General features: G+C 45.0%; 1 protein-coding gene across 7 annotated transcripts in view; it reads left to right on the forward strand.

The window, feature by feature from the left end:
• The first annotated feature begins 731 nt into the window (after positions 1–731).
• LOC147457580 (CST complex subunit TEN1-like) overlaps positions 732–20,993 on the forward strand; it is a 59,138-nt gene continuing 38,876 nt past the window's right edge. Inside the window, exons 1-3 of one of the 7 annotated variants that reach the window (XM_086512437.1) lie at positions 734–1,023; positions 1,137–1,293; positions 12,796–13,272. In XM_086512437.1, coding sequence (XP_086368563.1) covers positions 911–1,023; positions 1,137–1,293; positions 12,796–13,053 — 528 coding nt within the window. In that variant the 5' untranslated portion in view covers positions 734–910 and the 3' untranslated portion in view covers positions 13,054–13,272. Of the gene's footprint in view, positions 1,024–1,136; positions 1,570–12,795; positions 13,299–20,993 lie in introns of those variants that run through there. The other 6 variants (XM_086512439.1, XM_086512436.1, XM_086512442.1 and 3 more) reach the window with 6 other exon arrangements.

Below are 20,993 nucleotides of genomic sequence, written 5' to 3' on the forward strand. Positions count from 1 at the left end.
CACACCAATCGACACACAAAGCGATCCCGCATCAGCCCAAGCTGACTCTCGCATCGCTTGTCGTCCAGCAGAGACATGCAATGCAGTCCTCGACAAACAGAGCAACGCCTCCACTCTCAACCCAATGCCTGGCTTGAGAGACGAGGGCGAGAGCGAATGAAACCAAGCATTGCGATGTGCCTCTCTCCACCTTGGCTCACACTTGGCATCACTCCCACCCCTCTCCACATAAGCCTGCCACCTAGCTCCGCCTTCCCATTTTCTCCCTACTCAAGCAACATAATCTCCATAGATTCTTGCTAATGAACAAATGAAAAAGTCGTTTTCGGGACCTACTCTTTTCATTTTCTAAACTCACCATTTGCTTATTCCTCTTTATGTTTTGAAAGGCTTTTTAATTTGTTGAGGATTGGAGTGGTTTATATATGTTAAAAAAGTGACAACGACATGTAGTGACATGATGATCAAACCCCGTCCATTGCCAGGGGGTCTTGATAGCTCTCGTCTATAAAGACAACAAGAGGAGAGTGAAAGGATCTGTGATAGGGACACACGATCGACAACACACGTCATTTTAGGCCATCGGGTCTTTGTAGTAGGGGAAGGCAAGCTTTTTGTAGTTATGGTCTCTCATTCCCTTCAATGGTGGGTGATAGGTGGGTTGGACAGGGCATTGGAATGTGGATGGGGAGGTGTGGGGTTCATGGCATGTCGCAAGTGATGGGAACCCTAAGTTTTTATGCTCCATGAAAGTCTATTAACGAATGAATTAAACGGTCCTTCACTTGACCCCTGCTTTGCGGCACACGTCCGCCCGCCCAATCTCAAGCTTGGGTGAGCGGTGTGTAAGCAGCCTCACAGTGCCATTTAAACGCACCCGCCGAATGGGCTTTTGCACAAGACGCTAGTGATGACATCGACGTCGTCTCCATGCGTGGAGCCTGGCACTATCGTACATTTGCGAGAGCTCCACTCCGCCAGTCCCTTGTTTCGAACTTCCGGCTCCTTCCGTGTCATGGGAAGGTATAAGCATCCTCTCAGAGAGAGAGAGAGAGAGTGAGAGAGTGAGAGAGTTTTACATCTTGCTCCAGGCTCGTATTGCACGCTTATTTTCATGTGCTGGTTCCCTTCTACAGGTTGTTAAGCTATGACATTGAAACAGGAATGGCTGTGATTTGCGAGGAGGATGGTACCAGCTTGCAAGTGGCCACGCAACATCTCCGTGACCTGCACTTAAGAACTGGGTCTCTATTTCAATTCATTGGAGAGCTGAATTCACCTCCTCATCAAGAGGTAGATTCTCTTGTTCAATCGTCAAATATTATAAGGTGGCCAGATGATAGCGACTATGTTCATGTAACCCATGTTCTTTTTGCCTCTTTTCATTATGTCAATCTATTGGTTAAAATTATTGTGTGTTGTTGCATGTCTGAGAGTGAGTACATCATATTATGTGTACATGGAGGATTTGGCTCTGTTGCCATACACAATGTGTGCGAATGTACGAACATTGGTTCTCAAATGTTTCAATGTGCATTATCTATTCCATGGTAATGTGTGAATGTGTTCATACGTTATTGACACCATCTTGCGTGATGTGTCATTGAAGGCCCTAGTACATCAGCGTGACAATACCACCAAATAGCAATAGATCTTGTTGAAGAATTCTACATTTCCAGAATTATCCATGGTCACAATGGAATGTGTATCGGCAGATCAAGTGAGTAAAATGGTTCATGCTTTGAAACATTTCCTTCATCGGGTGAAACACATGCCTTTTTATTAATGCTACCATCCATTTGTTTCATAAGAGATTTTGAGGTCTGCCAAAATTCGTCTATGAATGGTCCGATGTGTCAAGTGTGTGCTGGAGCTGGAAGTGTGCTTAGGGAGAGTGAGAAGCGCTACGAGAGATGGGATTATAGTAGCCATGGAGTTTCAAAATGGGAGGTTTTAAAATGGGTTTTAGAGGTTTTCAAAGGTTTTGGTCCATGTCTGAAATGCAATCCGAGAGGTTGATAAATTTTGATAGACACTAAATGATCATGCACATTGCACATCATTTCAAACTTATGTCAAAGCGTGGGCGTGGAAGCGTGACAGAGAAGAGAAAGACAATTGGAGAACACTCTCACGTGTGTTGTAGTAGATCTTTGGCTTGGAGTGTCCAAGTCTATTACAGTGGTATAAGAGCCCAAACGATTCTTCTTCTATGAAGGATCTGATCCTTTTTCCTTCAACACACATGGATTTAGGGAGTGAATCTGGCAGGGAGGAAACCAAAGTTACACTGAACGGAAACGGGTGCCTCCAAAACGTTTCCGGAGCGGGGTCTCCCCGGAAAAGCGGAACGGGAATGGGGGCCGGAACGGTAAGCTTAAAATATGCTTAAATTAGGTTGGTAGAGAGCCATACACACCCATTAGTCTAAGTAGAATCCTATTTAAGTGTGCTTTGCAATGATTCTTCAGTCTTAAGGCTTACACGCGATTGCGCACTACACACAACACATGAACTGGGATCATCCTTTACAAATTACAAAAGCATCTTGATTCTTCATAGAAAGAACATTAACTCAAAGTTGAATAGAGTCAAGACTCCACACAAAAGCTTGGAGCAAGAAGATGATAGATTATAAAGATGGCTTACAAGGCCAGCCAAGGCGCTACAAAAAGACATCTAGAGACTAGAGTGCTAAATAAGAGTCACTAGGTGACATGTCAAGACTTAATCACTCATGTGGTAGTGCATTACAAAAAGGGGGGCAAAACCGGCGGCTACGAAGGAGACAAATGTCAAAAACCAATGAGCAATGAGTCACGACTCATGCCTGATGTTCACCTCTGGGTAGGGGCAGAAGAGCATCCCACCTCCCAATATGTAGTTGTGTCTTGTATGTCATGAATATCATCCCAATCCTCTTGCATAGGCTGATCCTCATGCATAGATGCTCCTGGCTCTCCAAGCACCTTTGCCTTTGCCTCCATCTCCCACTGTAGAAAAGGATCTGTCACTTTGGATGCTAATTTGCAAAGCATTCTTAAGTTTGCATTGACAAAAACAAGGTCATTTGCTTTCTTCACTCCAAGTCGGTTTCTCTTTCTAGATGCAATGTGGCTATATAGACTCCACAATTGCTACAAGCAAGAGGAGCTAACTGCTTGGTTGAGAATGCGGACGGCAAGTCGCTGAAGATTGAGACCATCTGAACCATTTTCTTGCCACCACAAGACGGAGGAAATCTTGATGTGATCAATTTGGGCATCGGCTGTCGCAAACGATCCTCGCATATCCCTGTAAAATGCAAGCTAATAATGGTTTTGTGTTGCATGTCACGATCAGGGTGAGGCTTCTTAAAGATGGTGTTGCAATGTGTGTTTACCTCCAAATACTGCTCCTGTCCTGCACCCTGGAACTCTGGGTCGAACACAAAAACTGCTTTTTGAAGAGATGAACTATAGGCATTCCACCTGCTACTACTGCAAAGGTCTTTGATTTCTTCGAGCCTATTTGGGTCCTTCTCAAGATCTTCAAGTGCCTCGACCATGCGATCCATTGGTTCATAGACCTTGCCAATGCAAGGTTGCATACCATCCATCACTCTAAGCAAGTGGATCACTGGTTTCACCATTTTGTCAAGAGTCTTAAGAGATTCCCAGAACTCAGGATCCTCTACCTTTCTTGTATAAATGATCCTTACGACTGTACTTCCACGAAAGTCTCAACAAACTCTGTATTGATGAAGAGCTGCCGTACTGCACTTTGACACTCTACAAAGCGGCTTAAATAAGATAGTTGTAGGCGAAGCGGGTCTCATAATACTTTAGAAGCACTTTGCCCTGCGATTGCTTCAAGAACTCGGTTTGAGTATGTTGTGGTTGTTGATGAAAGAAACCTCCTTAGACGTGGATGCAATGAGAGATTCTATCCAAGGCAGTTTGCCGAAATCCTTCAGGAGGTTGTTAAGGCAACCTGCCATGCAAGAGGACACCGTGATGTGAGGATAAATGCCCTCTGAAATTGCTCCGACTGTCCTGTTCGATGCCTCCCCATCGGTGACTAGACCTATCACAAGGTCCGACCCAATGGTCTCTATGGCGGAGGCCCACTCTTCCGCAAGGACATCCGCTGATTTCCTTGTTTCCGTAGCATCATGAGAGTGGACAAAATACATTTCCCCTTTGGAGTAGGCAACAATGCCATGAATGTACCTCCTCCTAGTGTCGCTCCATCCATCCGCAATGAGGGTCACGTCATACTTCGTTCATTGCCTCTTCATGTTGAGGGTTGCCATCTCCACAACGGCCTTCTCTCTGTCGAGTAGAGTAGTGCGGAGGGCCTCGGAAGAGGGTGACACTAGCATGCCCCATACTCTCTAATCCTCGTGCACATTGTCTTGAAATACTCCGGCCTACACAGTGCACACAAGAGGTATTAGGATTTATTATTTAGATGAGAATAAGAATCGAGATGATTGACCATGAAAAAATGATTACCCGAGCCTTTATGAAGGGGATGTGATCATGATAGAAAAAGCGTACAACACTTGCATCCACATCCTCCTTCCTTTTTGGATCCCTAGTGGCATGTAAGGTGCGTTGGTGAGGTTTGGGAGTGGAGACCGGAATAGTATTAGGCATTGAAATGCCGGTTGAAATGATGTTGCCCCCGTCTCCACTGTTGCTGCATTATTATCACCACCGACTAATGAAGAAGGTGTAGAAGAGGGAAAAACCAAGTCATTGGGGTCGATTGCGGAATGCTTCGGCTTGGCCGCTTCTCTCTCTTCTTTGTTGGCTTTGATGGCGGCATCCTTTGCTTCAAATACCTTCAACAATTGCTTGTTTTTCATATTGCTACTTGTTGTCCCTCTAGCTTAAGGAGATGAGCACGTACTTTAGTTGTGCTGGATTGTTGTTCAAAGCCGCATAGTTTGCACTTCCATGCACGTGCACCACCAGCCTTTCCCAACGCTCGAGAATGCACTTCGTCCCACCATGAAGCTTCATCCTTCTTCTTCTTCGCTCCCAATGACACACGTTCACTTGATGCGGAAGCTTGGGCCATGAGACTCGAGAGAGGGAGGGAGCGAGAGAGAGAGAGAGAGAGAGAGAGAGAGAGAGAGAGAGAGAGAGAGAGAGAGAGAGAGAGAGAGAGAGAGAGAGAGAGAGAGGGGGGGGGGGGGGGGGGGGGATGAAATGTTATATTAACGTCTTTAAAAGGCCAAAATGACCTATGAGACCAATCTGTTACAAAATATTGAATCTGATACCATGTCTGGGTACAAAAGAACAAAAGAACTAGAACAAAGATATTACTACTAGAATCCATCCTCATCTGCACTCTGGATGTCGAGAGAGTATGGCTCGAATCCTCAGCTGTAGTCTCCGTCGATGCTGTGTAGCCTCTCTCCTCAATTGTGGCCGTCTGGATCTCGTAGCTCCAGTGCTCGGTCGATGAGAGTGCCGATAGTGGTCGAATGAGTGTGGGCCGAGCTCTGCAGTGATGGCTGCTCCTCTGGCTGTCCCGAATCTAGTGAAGAAATCTGTAATCTGTCTTTGGGGCTCTCTCTCTCTCTCTAGCTCTTCCCAGTAAAGTGTCTCTATATCTGTGTAACTCAAGTAGATATAGCCCAAGACATCTATGATCCTCATAACCTAGAGAAAGGACCGAAACCCTCTCTGAATAAGCAGTGGAAATGGCGAGAGAGAGAGAGAGAGAGAGAGAGAGAGAGAGAGAGAGAGAGAGAGAGAGGTTGCGGCGTGGAGCTTGAAGCTTGAGGACTTGACTCTTGAGCCTTGGCCCTTGAGGCTTAAAGCCTTAAGGCCCAAGAGAGAGGGAGGGAGACGAGACTCGAGAGAGGGAGAATGAATGGAGAGAGCTCCGAGCTTCAAGCTTGAGCCTTGAAGGCTTGAGGCCCAAGGGATGCAGAGAGACTCGAGAGAGGCTTGAGAGAGAGGCTAGAGCATGTGAGCGGCGTCGCGACGAGCCTTGAGGCTCAAGGTTGACCGTTGAGAGCTTGAAGCCTTGAGGGAGGGATGAGCTTTCAAGGAGGCCTTGAGCCATTATATAGAATACCCCCCCCCCCCCCCCCCCCCCCCCCCAAACATTCAAAAACGCTGCCCCTTGAACGGCCTGTTTAAAAAAAAAGGTCATAATTTCAAATTTCAGATTTGCCGCCCTGGCCAGCCCATTCTGCGTTCCGAACTCCCGTTCCGGTCCCGTTCCGTCAAACGTTCCGGTTACAGCTCTGGGCGGAATGCTGTTCCGTTCCCGTACCCGTTCCGGGTGTCTGGCTCAAGTGGGAATACGTTTCAGGAATGCCCGTTCCGGCCGTTCGCTGTTACTCTGGAGGAAACTCTTGTACCTACACATACGGGTCAACTATCGGACACTTGTGCCCGACAGTTGATTAGGTACTCCAAGGATCCACAGTACGTGAAATATCTGAAGAATCTACTTGACGAGGTACATTCCTGATGGCATGCTGTCATCCATTCGCCTTTGAAGTCGGCCATAATGTTGTTGAGCATAAGGTCAACACCTTGATAGAGATTAAGAAGAAGTCTCGGAAGAAGAGTCGAGCAACAGACTCTTCCCGGCTATTTGGGTCGGAAACCTACTATCGAGGTAGCCAGGAAAGACTCAAAAGAGCAAGAAGAAAACTAATAAGAGGAGATCTCGTAAGTATCTCGAAAGCGTTTTGACAGTTCCGACGAGGACGCCTCGTCCTCTGACAATTTTGACTTAGATGAGCCAATGTACGGGAGGAAGAGAAGACATTTGTACCGTGTGAACCAATACGACCGCTTTGAGAAAAGGTGCTAGAAGACCAAGGATTTTAAGGAGGGTGGCCAAGCCCTAAAGTTTGATACGTTTTTTAGGCTTCAAAGACACCCGCAAAACCCTCATCTTCATTCAATAGTTTAACATCGTCTTGTCGGGAGGCTGTTACTTCGAGCACTCCCAAGGTACGAAGGGGTGGCGTCATACTTGAAAGGTAATCCCTAGACATGGCGGTCTACCCTATTGTTACACAAAGAAGCACCTACCAAGTGGTTGAAATTCATTTGCGTCTTCACTTCCTCATGCTTACAGGAGAATATGTAGAGGATATCATCACAACTTGGAATCATTGAGGATGAACAAAGAAGACACTTTGGACACATTGTGATATTGTGAGAGATTTTGGGATACTTTTTTACCAGTCTCGTCTCTCAAGACGAACACCTTCAAGCAACAAGTTGGCTGTCTCAAAGAGATACGGAGCTTCTATCTACAAAAGAAGTTTGACTCTATTCAGAGACTTATGGCCCATGGGTCATGCTAAACAGGGTATGTCGGCACACTCACGTATCCTACGGACAAGCCAGTGGCTGCGAAAACATGGCAAGAATCGTTCAATGGGAACAAGAAGAAGGGTAAGCAACAAAAGAAGGAATCAATTGGCCCAAAATTGTCAATCGAGCAATGTATAGAATTCTACAAAGAGGGCAAGTGTTACGGTTGTGGGGAACAAGCCCCAGGGTCACATTCTTGCGAACAAAGCACCGAAGGAGCACGCAAAGGACAAACTTATCACGTGCACATCTAACCCTATGTGTACGTGGACAAACTACTTCATGACAAGGGTTCAGTTAGCTTAGCTTAGGAAGTGTTCTGGCACTTTTGTGAGTCTATTCGCAGACCGTGCATGTCCAGGCACTTAGAGTAGATGCATATCCTCTGGTTGCACACAACATGATCATCAGATTACAGTGAGAACCCATCAGGAGCATTTTTACAGTGCACAGACCTATTTTCCTATTTTAGCCATTTTTCACTTATTATTAATAAGTGACTTTGTTGGGAAACTGGGTAGGGCAAATGAACCAAGGCAATATATAAGAAACCTAGCACTAGCACTATCTGGCAGAAGAGGCAGCAGAGACCTAGCGTCTGACAGGCACCTTCTCAGCAAGACCCCCAACAGCAAACCTAGTGTTTTCAGCCACAAAAACCAGCCAGCGTTTTTCAGTTGCAGATCAGCCTTGGCGTTCATCTACAGCAGATCAGCCCTGGCGTTTTCCACAGCATGAGATCCCCTAGCATTTGCAGACTCCCAGATCAGCCTTACGTTTTTGCAAACAACAGATCAGCCTAGCGTTTTTGCAACATGCAGATCATCCTAGCGTTTTGCAGATTCCCGGTGACAAGCACTTCCATTGCATCAGCGTTTTCAGTTTTCAGCGGTTAGACTCTGTATCGCAGTCCCCAAACCTTGCAGATCTCACCTTTCCGTAGCAGATCCTCGCCGCATGGTCAGATCAGCCAGCGTTTGCAGATTCAGCCCGTTATTCGCAGATTTCAGCATCTGCGTTTTCAGTGCGCATCGCCGTCATCAACGATATAGAGTCGGGATTCAGCAGATACAAGATTTGCAGATTTCACTCCCTAGCGTTTTCAGTTTTCAGCCAGTCTCGTTGTTGCCATCATCGTTGTCGACATCGTCGGCAAGACCATTGCATTCAGACCATTGTAGAGATTTGTGCTGTCACGTGACACATCCTAACCCTATGTGTCCGTGGACAAGCTACACCATAGCAGGGTTCCCGTCAGTCAAGTCGGCTTAGATTAGTAGTGATCTGGCACTTTTGTGAGTCTATTCGTAGACCGTGCATGCCCAGTCACTTAGCATAGATGCATATCCTTCGGTTGCACACAGCATGATTATCGGAATTCCCATCAGAATCCATTAGCATCAGTTAGGGGAATTTTCCAGTGCATTTAGCCTATTTTTCTATTTATTGGTTATTTTCACTTATTATTTTTAAGTGACTTTCCAACAAAAGTAGGTAGGGCAATTTTGCTAAGTTAATATATAAGCAAACCCAAGTTAGCACTTTCTGGCGGAAGAGGCAGCAGGAGCACCTTGCTCCACAGGCAACTTCTCAGCAAGACCAACCCCTGCGACTACTCTGGCGTTTTCTCCACAGAAGACCTAGCGTTTTTGCATCAGATCAGCCTTGGCGATTTGTGCACAGCAGATCAGCCTCGGCGTCATCACGACACAGCAGATCAGCCTAGCGTTTTTGCATTTGCAGAACCTCGACGACAGAAGGACCAATTTCAGCCCCTGGCGTTTTTGGATTTCAGCAGCAAATTAAGACCGGCATTATTCGCCTAAAGTGTAGCAGATTCAGCCCGTAAAGACCATCAGTTTTCAGCCCTAAGAAACCTCATTTTTCAGCCAAGAAAACGCAGCCAAAACAGTCATTTTCAGCCACCGAAACAGTCTCGAAATTCAGCGATTAGAAGATCTCAGATTTCAGCCATCGTCGTCGTCACCGTTGTCGTCATCGGGATAGACCAAGTTGCATAGTCCATTGCATACGCATTGTACACCTTTGTGCAATCAAAGAATAGACCACTCTCGTCAACGAGAGTGGGGCCTTCAGAGGAGGGTTTTACAACCTCTCGGGTGTCGTATCTCTTCTCTCTCCTTCTCTCAGTCTCATTCACTTGCACGCACAATCCACTCACTTTGTTCGTGATCATAGCACTCTACAAGACGGAAGGCTCTCTCCTTCCCTAAGAACTAAAAGGAACCTTGAGCAATAAAGATCACTAATCTTGAGAAAATACAACATTCATTCCGCTGCACCTAACATGTGCAATCAATAGTAGACCGCTCTCGCCATAGAGGACTGGGGCCCTTGGAGGAGGGTTTGACAACATTCTGGTGTCGTATTCTTCTCTCTCTATCTCTCAGTCTGAGTACGTTCATGCACAATGTTTTCCCACTTTGTTTGTGATCATTTGCACTCTCTCACTAAAGGAACGGAAGGCTCTCCCTTCCGTAAGTAAAAAGAATCCTTGAGCACAGTTCGGAGCACTCATCTTGAGCAAAGCTCAACATTCATTTTCGCTGCACATTACATTGATATCAGAGCTTTGGCAGTGTTTTGTATCACTCAAGGAAAGAACCACAATTTTTTTTTGCTTGTTGCGGTCGCATGTAACTCAAGTCCACTTGGGCATGTCGATTCCTAATCGTGTTTTTGAAGAGTGACAAGAAACCCAAGAAAGAAGGGCTTGTCCAGCCTCCCCTTGTTTCTCTTCTCACTCATTGAGAGCGGACCGTGCACTTAGCGGCCGGCCAATCGACGTGAGGTGGGAAAAAGCAACCTTGGTGTGAGCTCAAGGCCGCCAAGGGGTGCGCCGATGGGAAAGAGAAGAGCTCGGGTAAGAGAAGATCCTTCTCTAACACAGATTGCAAGCTAAAGAAGAAGCTCAAGAACCTCAAGAACTCCAAGAACCCAAGAACCACAAGAACCCAAGTTCCTCGTGAACTAAAGAACAAGACTTCAGTGTATGGTCATCACCCGAAGCGGAATGGATACTTCGCATGCAAGTGGCGAAGATGAATTTTCCCCACCAAGAGGTTTTTTTGACCCTCCCCCTTCCCCATCTACACCAAGGATTGCACCAAATCCTATGGAGGCTTTGGTCAATATGATGATGGACATGATGATACAACAAGAAGCGCAACGCGTCGCCTTGGAGCGTGAGCGTGAAGAAAGAAAGGCATTCTTGGATTGCGAACGCGAAGAAAGAAAAGCCGACTTGGAGCGTGAGCGCGAGCAAGCGCGCTCGGTGGCCGAAAAGCAAAGTTCAACCTTTGAGCATGAGCGTGAGCAAGCGCGCTTGGCGGCCGAAGAAAGAAAGGTAGCTATTGAGCTAGAGCGTGAGCAAGCACGCGAAGGCAGCCCAACGAGTAGCGGCCGAAGACAGACGAGCGGCCTTGGAGTTAGAGCGTGAGGCGTAAAGAGACCATCTCATGCAAGAGTTGGTCCTACAGGTACTCACCTCGAAACCCGAGCCGATCAAAGATGTTGGTAGTACATCAAGTAGTAGAGACTCGAACTCCAACAACCCCGTCACAGAGAAGATCACGTTCAGTAAGTATGACGATAAGATGGATGCTAGTGCGGTTTATGCCACCACAATTACCTAGCACGGTTGAAAAACGATTGGCGCAATCTCATGCAAGGTGGTATGCCAGTTATGTTTTTCTCTCATCGTGTTTTGCAGCTCGGCATCCAATTACGCAAATCGGATGATGAGCGCAAGGAGGCTTACATTTTCGGGTTGGACGACTATATCAGGTTTGATGTCGAAGTCCTCGATCCCGTAGATCTCAACAAGGTGATAGCGATTGCTCTCGCACAGGAGATGAAGCATAGCAAGGGAAAGCCGAAGGAAAACAAGACTTCTCCAAGTACCACTCGAACTCCTCAGAACCCTCAGAACGGTAAGAACGGTAAGAATGGTAACTCTTCTAACCAATCTTTTTCTAGTCTCTTGGAAAAGAACCCTCCAAATGAAAATAAGGGTAAAGCAAACACAATTGCTAAACTTAAGCTCACCCTAGAAGAAAAGGTAGAACAAGGAATTTTAGGAGAATACATCACATCGGAAGGACAAAGCATTTCAAGGAAGGTCGATGTTATCATTGTCACATCAAGGGTCACATAAAAAGAACATGTCCTAAGCTTGACTCTAATGAATCTAAAGAACCCACAGAAGTCTCATCCTCTGTCAGTGCAATAAATGAGAACACAAGTGTGACCCAAGTTTCTCATGATCCTCCCATTGATGAGTCTCTCATTAAGTGTTATGGTCATGTGAAGGGTCAGCGTTTTGTCATATTGTTTGACCTAGGCAATATGCATGATGTGATTAGTGACTCTCTTGTCGAAAGAGCCTACCTGGAGGCTAGCAAGACATTTCCTTTCGAGGTGTCGGGCTTCGCTCCTGGTATGGACTCTCTCATCACGCAAGAGTGCCTTGATGTTTTGTTCATTGTTCAACAAGCGTCCTTCTGCAGAAAATTTGTAGTCTCTCCTCTTTCAAGATGTGATATGTTTTTAGACATTCGATGGTTTCATGAGCGTAACCCTCTCATTGATTGGGCAGCCAACACTTCCACTTTCAATGCCAAGAGTAACTCTCCCATTGTCATTCGTGGGGAGGAAGTCGTTCATTCTTAATCTCTCATTTCTAATGTGCAAGCGAAGATTGAAAAGAATCAGGAGAAGGAGACTCTCTCAGTCTCTTCTTTTCCACAGCATGACACACATAATTTGCATGATATAGATGTGATTATTCACAAGCATGATGATTTGCAGGATAAAGGTGTGATTGTTCACAAGGATGATGATTTAGTTGATGCTTTTTCTAGTGAAGCTAACCTCATTGCAGATTTGATTAATCACGAAGAACCGATCTTGGCTCTCGAGTCACGATGTAAGGAACCCCCACAGGAAGTATTGTGTATGCGCATGATTAGTTAGTACGCATGGTTCGAGTGCTTTATTCGTGATGGTTTCCTGTATTTTAGTCACCGTCCTTATGTGATCCCTTTTCATAGGCATGCCATATGGTACGATAAACACAATTCAGTTATGAATGAGCAAGGATGTATGCGGATTACTCATGAAAAGATGAAATGTTTGCACCCAAGGAATTCACATTCAATGTCTCTTCCTTGGCATGACACAGTATCCAAAAGAGCACAAGAAGGATTGAGCATCAAGCATCGGCTTTATCCATTGTGATTTGCCACAGTTGATATGTTTAGATAAAAAAGTCAAGATTCGATCTCACGATTTGCATGTGTTTGATGAACGGTTTGGCACTCTGTCACTTTGTTCATCTGCATTGCATGCATAGTTTTTTCGAAAGAACAGTCTTTTTCCAGTCACTTTACATGGAATGGGTATGTTCATGTTTTTGTGTTGGAAGTTGTTTCAGGAATTTTCATCTTCGGAGATTCTGGAAGAAGGTAGATCCACGTCTATAGACGAAGTTGAAGCATTGAAGGAGCCACAGATGACTTTGTGTCGCTTTCGGCGCGGCCCAAAGAAGCAAGCGTTGCAGACCTTTATGAAGTTCAAGTATCGCATGACCCACGCATCAGAGTGGGCTGGCGAAGAGTCCTCCCCAGGATTCCAGATGCTGTTGGCGATCTCCCTCGACGCCATACAGTTGGGTACCAATACCTCACTTTAAAAAGGAGGGGATGTCACGTGCACATCTAACCCTATGTGTACGTGGACAAGCTACTTCATGACAAGGGTTTAGTTAGCTTAGCTTAGGAAGTGTTCTGGCACTTTTGTGAGTCTGTTCGCAGACCGTGCATGTCCAGGCACTTGGAGTAGATGCATATCCTCTGGTTGCACACAGCATGATCATCAGATTACTTTTGTGGTGCGCATGCACTATCAACTACCTCATTTTTGTGCTAAGTTTTCCGATTTAATGCTTCTTTTAGTGCTAGGCTTTATTATGGCTGAGTCTGCCCTTGATTTGCGGAGTCATGACAGAAACTCAATATGTTGAACTTTGTGTTGATGTATACTCGTGTGCGTGTGGTGTGTGTTGTGTTGGGGAGCATATGTTACTACCTAGTTCTACACCCACTGTTGGGCACTGATGACGTTAGTGGGGATGTCGTGGTATTTAGTCAATACTATGCATGATGGAGCTGATGGTTATATTGTCTTGTGGGTGACTACCATGGGTCTATACCTTGCACTTTCCTTCAAGGGTGAATCCAGGCTTATCCTGGATTCATCTAGGTATATGAGATTACAATCAGCTCCCATCAGGAGCATTTTTACAGTGCATAGACCTATTTTCGGCCATTTTTCACTTATTATTAATAAGTGACTTTGTTGGGAAATTGGGTAGGGCAATTGAACCAAGGCAATATATAAGAAACCTAGCGCTAGCACTATCTGGCAGAAGAGGCAACAGAGACCCAGTGTCTGACATGCACCTTCTCAGCAAGACCCCCGAGAACAAACCGTTTTCAGCCACAAGGACCAGCCAACGTTTTTCAGTTGCAGATCAGCCTTGGCGTTCATCTACAACAGATCAGCCCTAGCGTTTTCCACAGCATGAGATCCCCTAGCGTTTGCAGACTCCCAAATCAGCCTTATGTTTTTGCAAACAACAGATCAACCTAGCGTTTTTGCAACATGCAGATCATCCTAGTGTTTTGCAGATTCCCGGCGACAAGCACTTCCATTGCATCAGCGTTTTCAGTTTTCAGCAGTTAGACTCCGCACCGTAGCCCTCAAACCTCGCAGATCCCACCTTCCCGCAGTAGATCCTCGCCGCACGGTCAGATCAGCCAGCGTTTGCAGATTTAGCCCGCTATTCGCAGATTCCAGCATCTGCGTTTTTAGCGTGTCGTCATCGCATTGTCGTCATCGCCGTCGTCAACTACATAGAGTCAGAATTCAGCAGATACAAGATTTGTAGATTTTAGCCCCTAGCGTTTTCAGTTTTCAGCCCGCGTCGTCGCCATCATCGTCGTTGACATCGTCGGCAAGACAATTGCATTCAGATCATTGTAGAGATTTGTGCAATCAATAGTAGACTGCTTTTGCCATAGAGAGTGGGGCCCTTGGAGGAGGGTTTGACAACATTCTGGTGTCGTATTCTTCTCTTTCTATCTCTCAGTCTGAGTACCTTCATGCACATTGTTTTCCCACTTTGTTTGTGATCATTTGCACTCTCTCACTAAAGGAACGGAAGGCTCTCCCTTCCATAAGTAAAAAGAACCCTTGAGCACAGTTCAAAGTACTCATCTTGAGCAAAGTTCAACATTCACTTCCGTTGCACCTAACAAAACCATAGACATTCAAAGCGGCTGATGAGCGAGGAAAGAAAGAGAAGACAAAGGCAAGACTGGTACCAGATTTCGTGGGGGCAAGCCCGAAACAAATAGATAAGAGTACCAAGCTCTGCAGAGTGTGGGGCAAAGTATGAGATGAAGTCCTTATCTTCTTTGACGGAGGGGCCAAGGCCAATTTCATTTCAATGAAATTGGCAGCTCGACTTGGGATTGTGCCCGAGGAAATGGGACCACAAATGGAGGCAGTTCTAGCGGCGCAAGGGAAAGATGTTTCATATTACACATGTCATAGGCAAACTTTGGTCGCATGGCCAGGGGTAGTTAGGACATGACTTTTACGTCATGCCTCTAGAGGGGTGTGACGTCCTTTCAGGGATCCCTTGGTTCCACAACGACGACGTCGTGGTCGACTATTGGGCAAGAAAGGCAACGTTGATGAATGATTAAGGCAAGGACATAACTATAGATGTAAAATTAAAGGGCGAGTCTATCCCACGTGTATCGACTGTGACTGTTTCCAAATTAATGAAATTAAGTCTTTTTGTTTTCTCGATCTACTTAAATGAACTTCATGAACATAAGTCAAATTTGTCGGACTTAGAGGAAAGAACAACAGGAATTTTTGCAAGCTCAAGTCGCTGCTTGGAGAGCTACCTCTTGAGAGACCTGAAGATCATACCATTTATTTGATACCTCGTGGTTCGCCACATAATCGGCTATCTTATAGAGTACTCAAAGCCCATAATGAGCTTGTGGAGAAGGGTCTCATCCAACCAAGTTATTGTTCACCAGTGCTTCTAAGAATGTGCATTGACTACAACTCTCAATAAAATCACCACAATAAGAATAGGATTCCAATAACAAGGATTGATGATATACTTGACAGACTACATGATTCTACTATCTTCAGCAGAATCAACCTGAAAAGTGGCTATTATCACATCAGGATCGCTCTTGGAGATGTATACAAGATAGTGTTCAGGACATCCTTTGGATTGTATGAGTATTTGGTGATGCCTTTTGGTCTCACAAATGCTCTTGCAACGGTCAATTGGATGATTGACATGATTTTTAGAGAGTACAGGTCATTTGTGGGCACTTTCTTTGACGACATCATCGTATTCTTCAAGAAAGATGCAGATCATTGACACCATCTCTTATAGGTTTTTGAAGCATTGCGGCGACATAGAATGGTGGTTAACGGGAAAAAGAGCGAGTTTTTCCTATTGGAGATACACTTTTTGGGACGCATTGTCTCAGTAGAGGGTGTACATAATACATATGGACTGTGAGTGTTCGACTCACAAAATGTTGACGTGTCAAGCCACTTAAGACGTGAGCCAACCTGCAGATCCCGGCTGAGGAGCCTAAACTTAAGAAGAAGCAAAAGAGTTTCCACCAACTTATGGGACCCATCCGATGGGGCATAGGAGACCTATAGATAAAATAAAGCAAGATCCACTCACACAAACACACACAAAAGACTACAGACACCACACATCTTTGCTGGCTTCTTTCTGGATGTGACTTTTGCAAGCCTATTGGCGCTTCTTTTACAACCGGTTGGTCTATCTCAGGAATAGTTTTCATAGTCAGTTTGGGACCAATCTCTCAGAGCAATACCTTTCCTTTGCGGAATTAGATTAGAGCAGTTTTCTACACTACTTGTGAAATCTTACTACGGAGGACTCTTGGTGGTTGGAATTCCCTAGATTGCTCCTATACTCGGGGAGTTTTGTTCTTCAGTGGACATACCAACTCACAACTTCATTGTCGGCCTCACATCTTTGGCTTTTGGCGCGCTGAGAGGGGGTGTTAGATGATAGAGAACCTCTGCCCAGGTTGAGGGATAAGATTGCTATGAGGTTACCAAGGGTGATTGTAAGCAACTTTGAAGGTAACTATCCAACCGATCAAGAGAGCAGAAGAGCAACCGTACCGGCATCCAAGCCAATCTCCAGGTTGCTTCGGATGTAGTATTATCTGTTAGCTTTATGCTCATCTTTCAAATGCGTTCACTCTTGCTTACGCCCTTTTGCACATGTACTTAGGCCCTTGGTTGTGGGTTGGCTTGCTTTTCACCCTCTTGGAAGGGATTCTAGGCACACAAGGTTTGCACCAAACATTTTGCCCGTTTTTGTCCTTTCCAGTTTTTTTGCATTTGCTCTATGGGTATTTTTACAAGTTTTGCTTGACCCAGGCTTGCCTCACTATATTAGTGTAGCCTCTATCCACTATTCCAACATCTTGTATCATTTTCCTTTGGAATTGTTGGCGTCCTCTCTCTCTCTCTCTCTCTCTCTCATGTGTTAGTGTTTTCTTCAATGTACACTGTGACATGGAATAAGTGCGACATGTATGTAACAGACTTGGACACCCAAGCAAGAAATCAATTGCAACACATGAACAAAACTTCAACACCTGAACTTGGAGAGAGAGAGAGAGAGAGAGAGAGATACGAAGCGGCAAAATTCTGCTTCCAGATGCAGTGGCCCCAAAGACTGGCGCTCCTTTCGGTCTTTCTTTCTTTATTGATGCTCCAGAAAGTACCAATGGCTGGGAGTCCCCTTTGGAATGCTCTGAAGCTAATCTGCCTCAGAGAGAGAGGCCCTGACATTCTATATAAACAGCACAAAGGGGCCCAAACAAGGGTGCCCCCAAAAGCACCTGGCTCCTAAAAAGCATGCATGGCGAAAAGCTTTGCCCATGTCACGTAAAACCTACCCGTAAATTGCGTGCACAAAGTACCATGTGGTAGTCCGTAATTTCCAATGATTTTCATGGATCAAGTCCCTGTCCTTTTTATTAAACACAAATTTAGTCCAGGCTTTTCTTTTGGTTCAAGTGGCCTTGTCCCTTTAGTAATGCCACGTCATCACACTTGTGACATAATCCCCTCTTGAAAGAAGAGTGATAGCTCTCGATTACGCTTACAAAATAGACAAAAGACGTTAGTAAATGAATTCCCATTTCGATGTACACCTTTCAATGTACATCTTTCATAAAGTCACTCGGTAGAATATCTTCAGCGTGTTAGTATCCCTAAAATCTCATGGAGAATTTAGTGACTTCCATTCTAGGCAATGTGTGACAAAGGATTGGAGTGGCTTTTCTCTTGTGTAGCAGGCACCAAACTAGATTCAACCCGTGCTAAATCAAAAGCCTCAAGATGTAGCTCTAGTATCCGAGGAGAATTTGCTAAATCCTCCTCTATCCTATTTGCATCAAGAGCGAGATAATTCTTGAACTTGACCAAATATTGGCAGACCAAGTTACCCTTTACTTTCCTTTCCCTTCTGTGCTAGGACTTGCTTTGGAACGAGCATCGAGAATCTCGTGTGTCTCTGCCACTTCTGGTTGCTCCTCTAGCTTTGTCCTCTGGCACCTCATCTTTTAAAGATCTAAAGAGACTCACATGAAAAGCATTGTCTTCCAAGTATCTAGCAACTTCACTTGAAAGGATACATCATTTATCTTTTCCTGAATTTGGAAGGGCCCATAGTATGCCATACTAAGATTTGGGAAAAGCCTCCCCTTACCCTTCCTCTTTTGCAGGTATGCTTTCTCAACCGAGGAAGCACCCAATCATTCTCCTTCCAGTTGTAAGTCGCATTGATGCTTGTCTGCTGCCTTTTTATGCTGTGCTTGAGACTTTTGCAAAGCCTCCTTTACCTTGTCAAAAGCAATCTCTAGATCCTGTGTACTGATTTGCTTCAAAAATCTTGTCCTTGGTACACAGAATCGGTGGAACCTTTCTGACACCCTCATCAATCTCAAATGGCGCCTTCCCCGTAGATGTGTGAACATTGTTGTTGTAGCAAACTGCAACAAAGGCAAATACGTTTACCATTGATTCTTGTTGTTCTAGATATAAGACTTCAACAAGTCCAAAACCATTGAATTGGCTATCTTCGATTGCCTATCTTTCTGTGGATGAAACAACGATGAGAATTTACCTGAGTGCCTATATTGTCCCACACTGCTCTCGAAAATGAACTTGGGAATCTGGATTCTCTATCTGACACTATGGAAAGAGGCATGCCATGTAGTTCAAAAATCTGCGTAATCGGCTTTCATTTGTTGGGTTAAAGGCCCAAGTGGCCTCCTTTAATGTACATTTTAAAGGTTACTAACCTTTGGCCAAGTTCATATTGAACTTGGCCACTAACTTATTAAATTGGTCCTTATACAAATAAGAAAGGGTAAGTGAGTTTCAACTAACTCACTCACTTATTCCCTTGCAGATAGCGTGCCCTCTCTCTCTCTCTTTCAATCTGCTAGCGCCCAGCTTGCTGCTGGCCTTCGAGGTTCCTGAAGGGCATTTGCAGCCAAGAAACAATGCTGAAAATGATGTACAACAGCCCATTGTTGATGATTTTGTAGTGCCACCTGATGTAAACCCATTGCCGGATAATGTGGATCATTGGGTGAGGCGGTCTACTCGTCAAAGACGGCCTGTGAGTCGATATGACCCCTCTTTGCATTACATTATGTTGATAGATGAGGGAGAGCCTCTTACGTATGAGATTAAAGCTTTGCATGCTAATCATACTTGGGATTTGGTTGAATTGCCCAAAGGAAGGAAGGCTATTCCTAACAAATGGGTCTATAAAATCAAGACTGTTGATGCAAAACCCAAGTATAAGGCAAGGCTTGTTGCAAAGGGATATGTTCAAACCAAGGGCATAGACTTTCAGGAAGTGTTCTCTCCTGTTGTGAAGATGACCACTTTGCGTGTATTGTTTGCCATTGTGGCTGCTCTTGATTTGGAAATGGACCAAATGGATGTACATACCGCTTTCTTGCATGGTGATGTGGAAGAAGAGCTTTACATGAAGCAACCCGAGGGTTTTGTTATCCCTGGCAAGGAACATTTGGTATGTATGCTCAATAGAAGTTTGTATGGGCTGAAACAATCATATAGACAGTGGTACAAGAAGTTTGACCGCTTCATGCTTAAACATGGTTACAAAAGAAGCCATGCAGACCATTGTTTGTATACCAACCGTGATGAGGATGGCAGCCCTATCATTCTTGTGCTCTATGTAGACGATATGTTGATAGCTGCAAAGAAAAGAAGCACTGTTGATGCTCTTAAAGGGCAGCTGAAATCTGCGTTTTCAATGAAAGATCTTGGGGTAGTTGAACATATACTTGGAGTGCGTATTACACGGCAAAGAGACAAGCGCCTATTGTATTTGTCGCAAGAAAAGTACATTGAAAAGGTGTTGGACATATTTAACATGGCTGAAGCAAAGCCTCTTGGTGTGCCATTACAACCATATGTTAAAATCTCCAAGGATGATTGTCCCAAGTCAAAGGAAGAAGCCAATGACATGCAAAGTGTGCCTTATGCTTCAGCTTGTGGTTCACTTATGTATGCTATGGTTGCTACTAGGCTTGACATAGCCCATGCAGTGGGAGTTGTGAGCCGATTTATGGCTAATCCAGGTAGGTTGCATTGGGATGCAGTAAAGTCCATTATGAGGTACTTGAAAGGGACTAAAAACAAATGCCTCTGCTATGGTAAAGGACCAATGGAGTTGAAGGGATTTTGTGACTCTGACATGGCTGATGATGTAGATACACGAAAATCCACAAGTGGCTATTTATTTAATCTTGCGGGAGGTGCTGTTTCATGGTGTTCAAGTCTGCAAAAGATTGTTGCATTGTCTACCACAGAGGCTGAATATATTTCAGCCATTGAGGCTTCCAAAGAAGCTATTTGGTTAGCACGCCTATGCAGTGAGTTTGGTTTGCCTGCAAAGGCACCTATGCTTGGTTGTAATAGCCAGAGTGCCATATGTCTGGCAAAGAACGCCATGTTTCATGCACGCACAAAGCATATTGATGTGCGATATCACTTCATACGAGAAGTGCTTGAGGATGGCCTTATTACATTGGTTAAGGTCCATACATCACAAAATCCAGCAGATGCTCTCACTAAGTGCTTATCCAAAGCAGAACATCATCTATGCATAGAGATGGTGGGAGTCACATAGCTTAAAGGCGCCATTTATGCCTTTAAGTGGGAGGTTGTTGGGTTAAAGGCCCAAATGGCCCCCTTTAATGTACATTTTAAAGGTTACTAATCTTTGGCCAAGTTCACATTGAACTTGGCCACTAACTTATTAAATTGGTCCTTATACAAATAAGAAAGGGTAAGTGAGTTTCAACTCACTCACTCACTCACTTATTCCTTTGCAGATAGCGTGCCCTCTCTCTCTCTCTTTTGATCTGCTAGCGCCCAGCTTGCTGCTGGCCTTCGCCATCTCTCCCTGCACACACTCCGCACACTCTCGCGTGC

Source organism: Adiantum capillus-veneris, chromosome 5 (assembly GCF_014529385.1).
Source record: "Adiantum capillus-veneris isolate H3 chromosome 5, ASM1452938v2, whole genome shotgun sequence".
NCBI lineage: Eukaryota > Viridiplantae > Streptophyta > Polypodiopsida > Polypodiales > Pteridaceae > Adiantum > Adiantum capillus-veneris.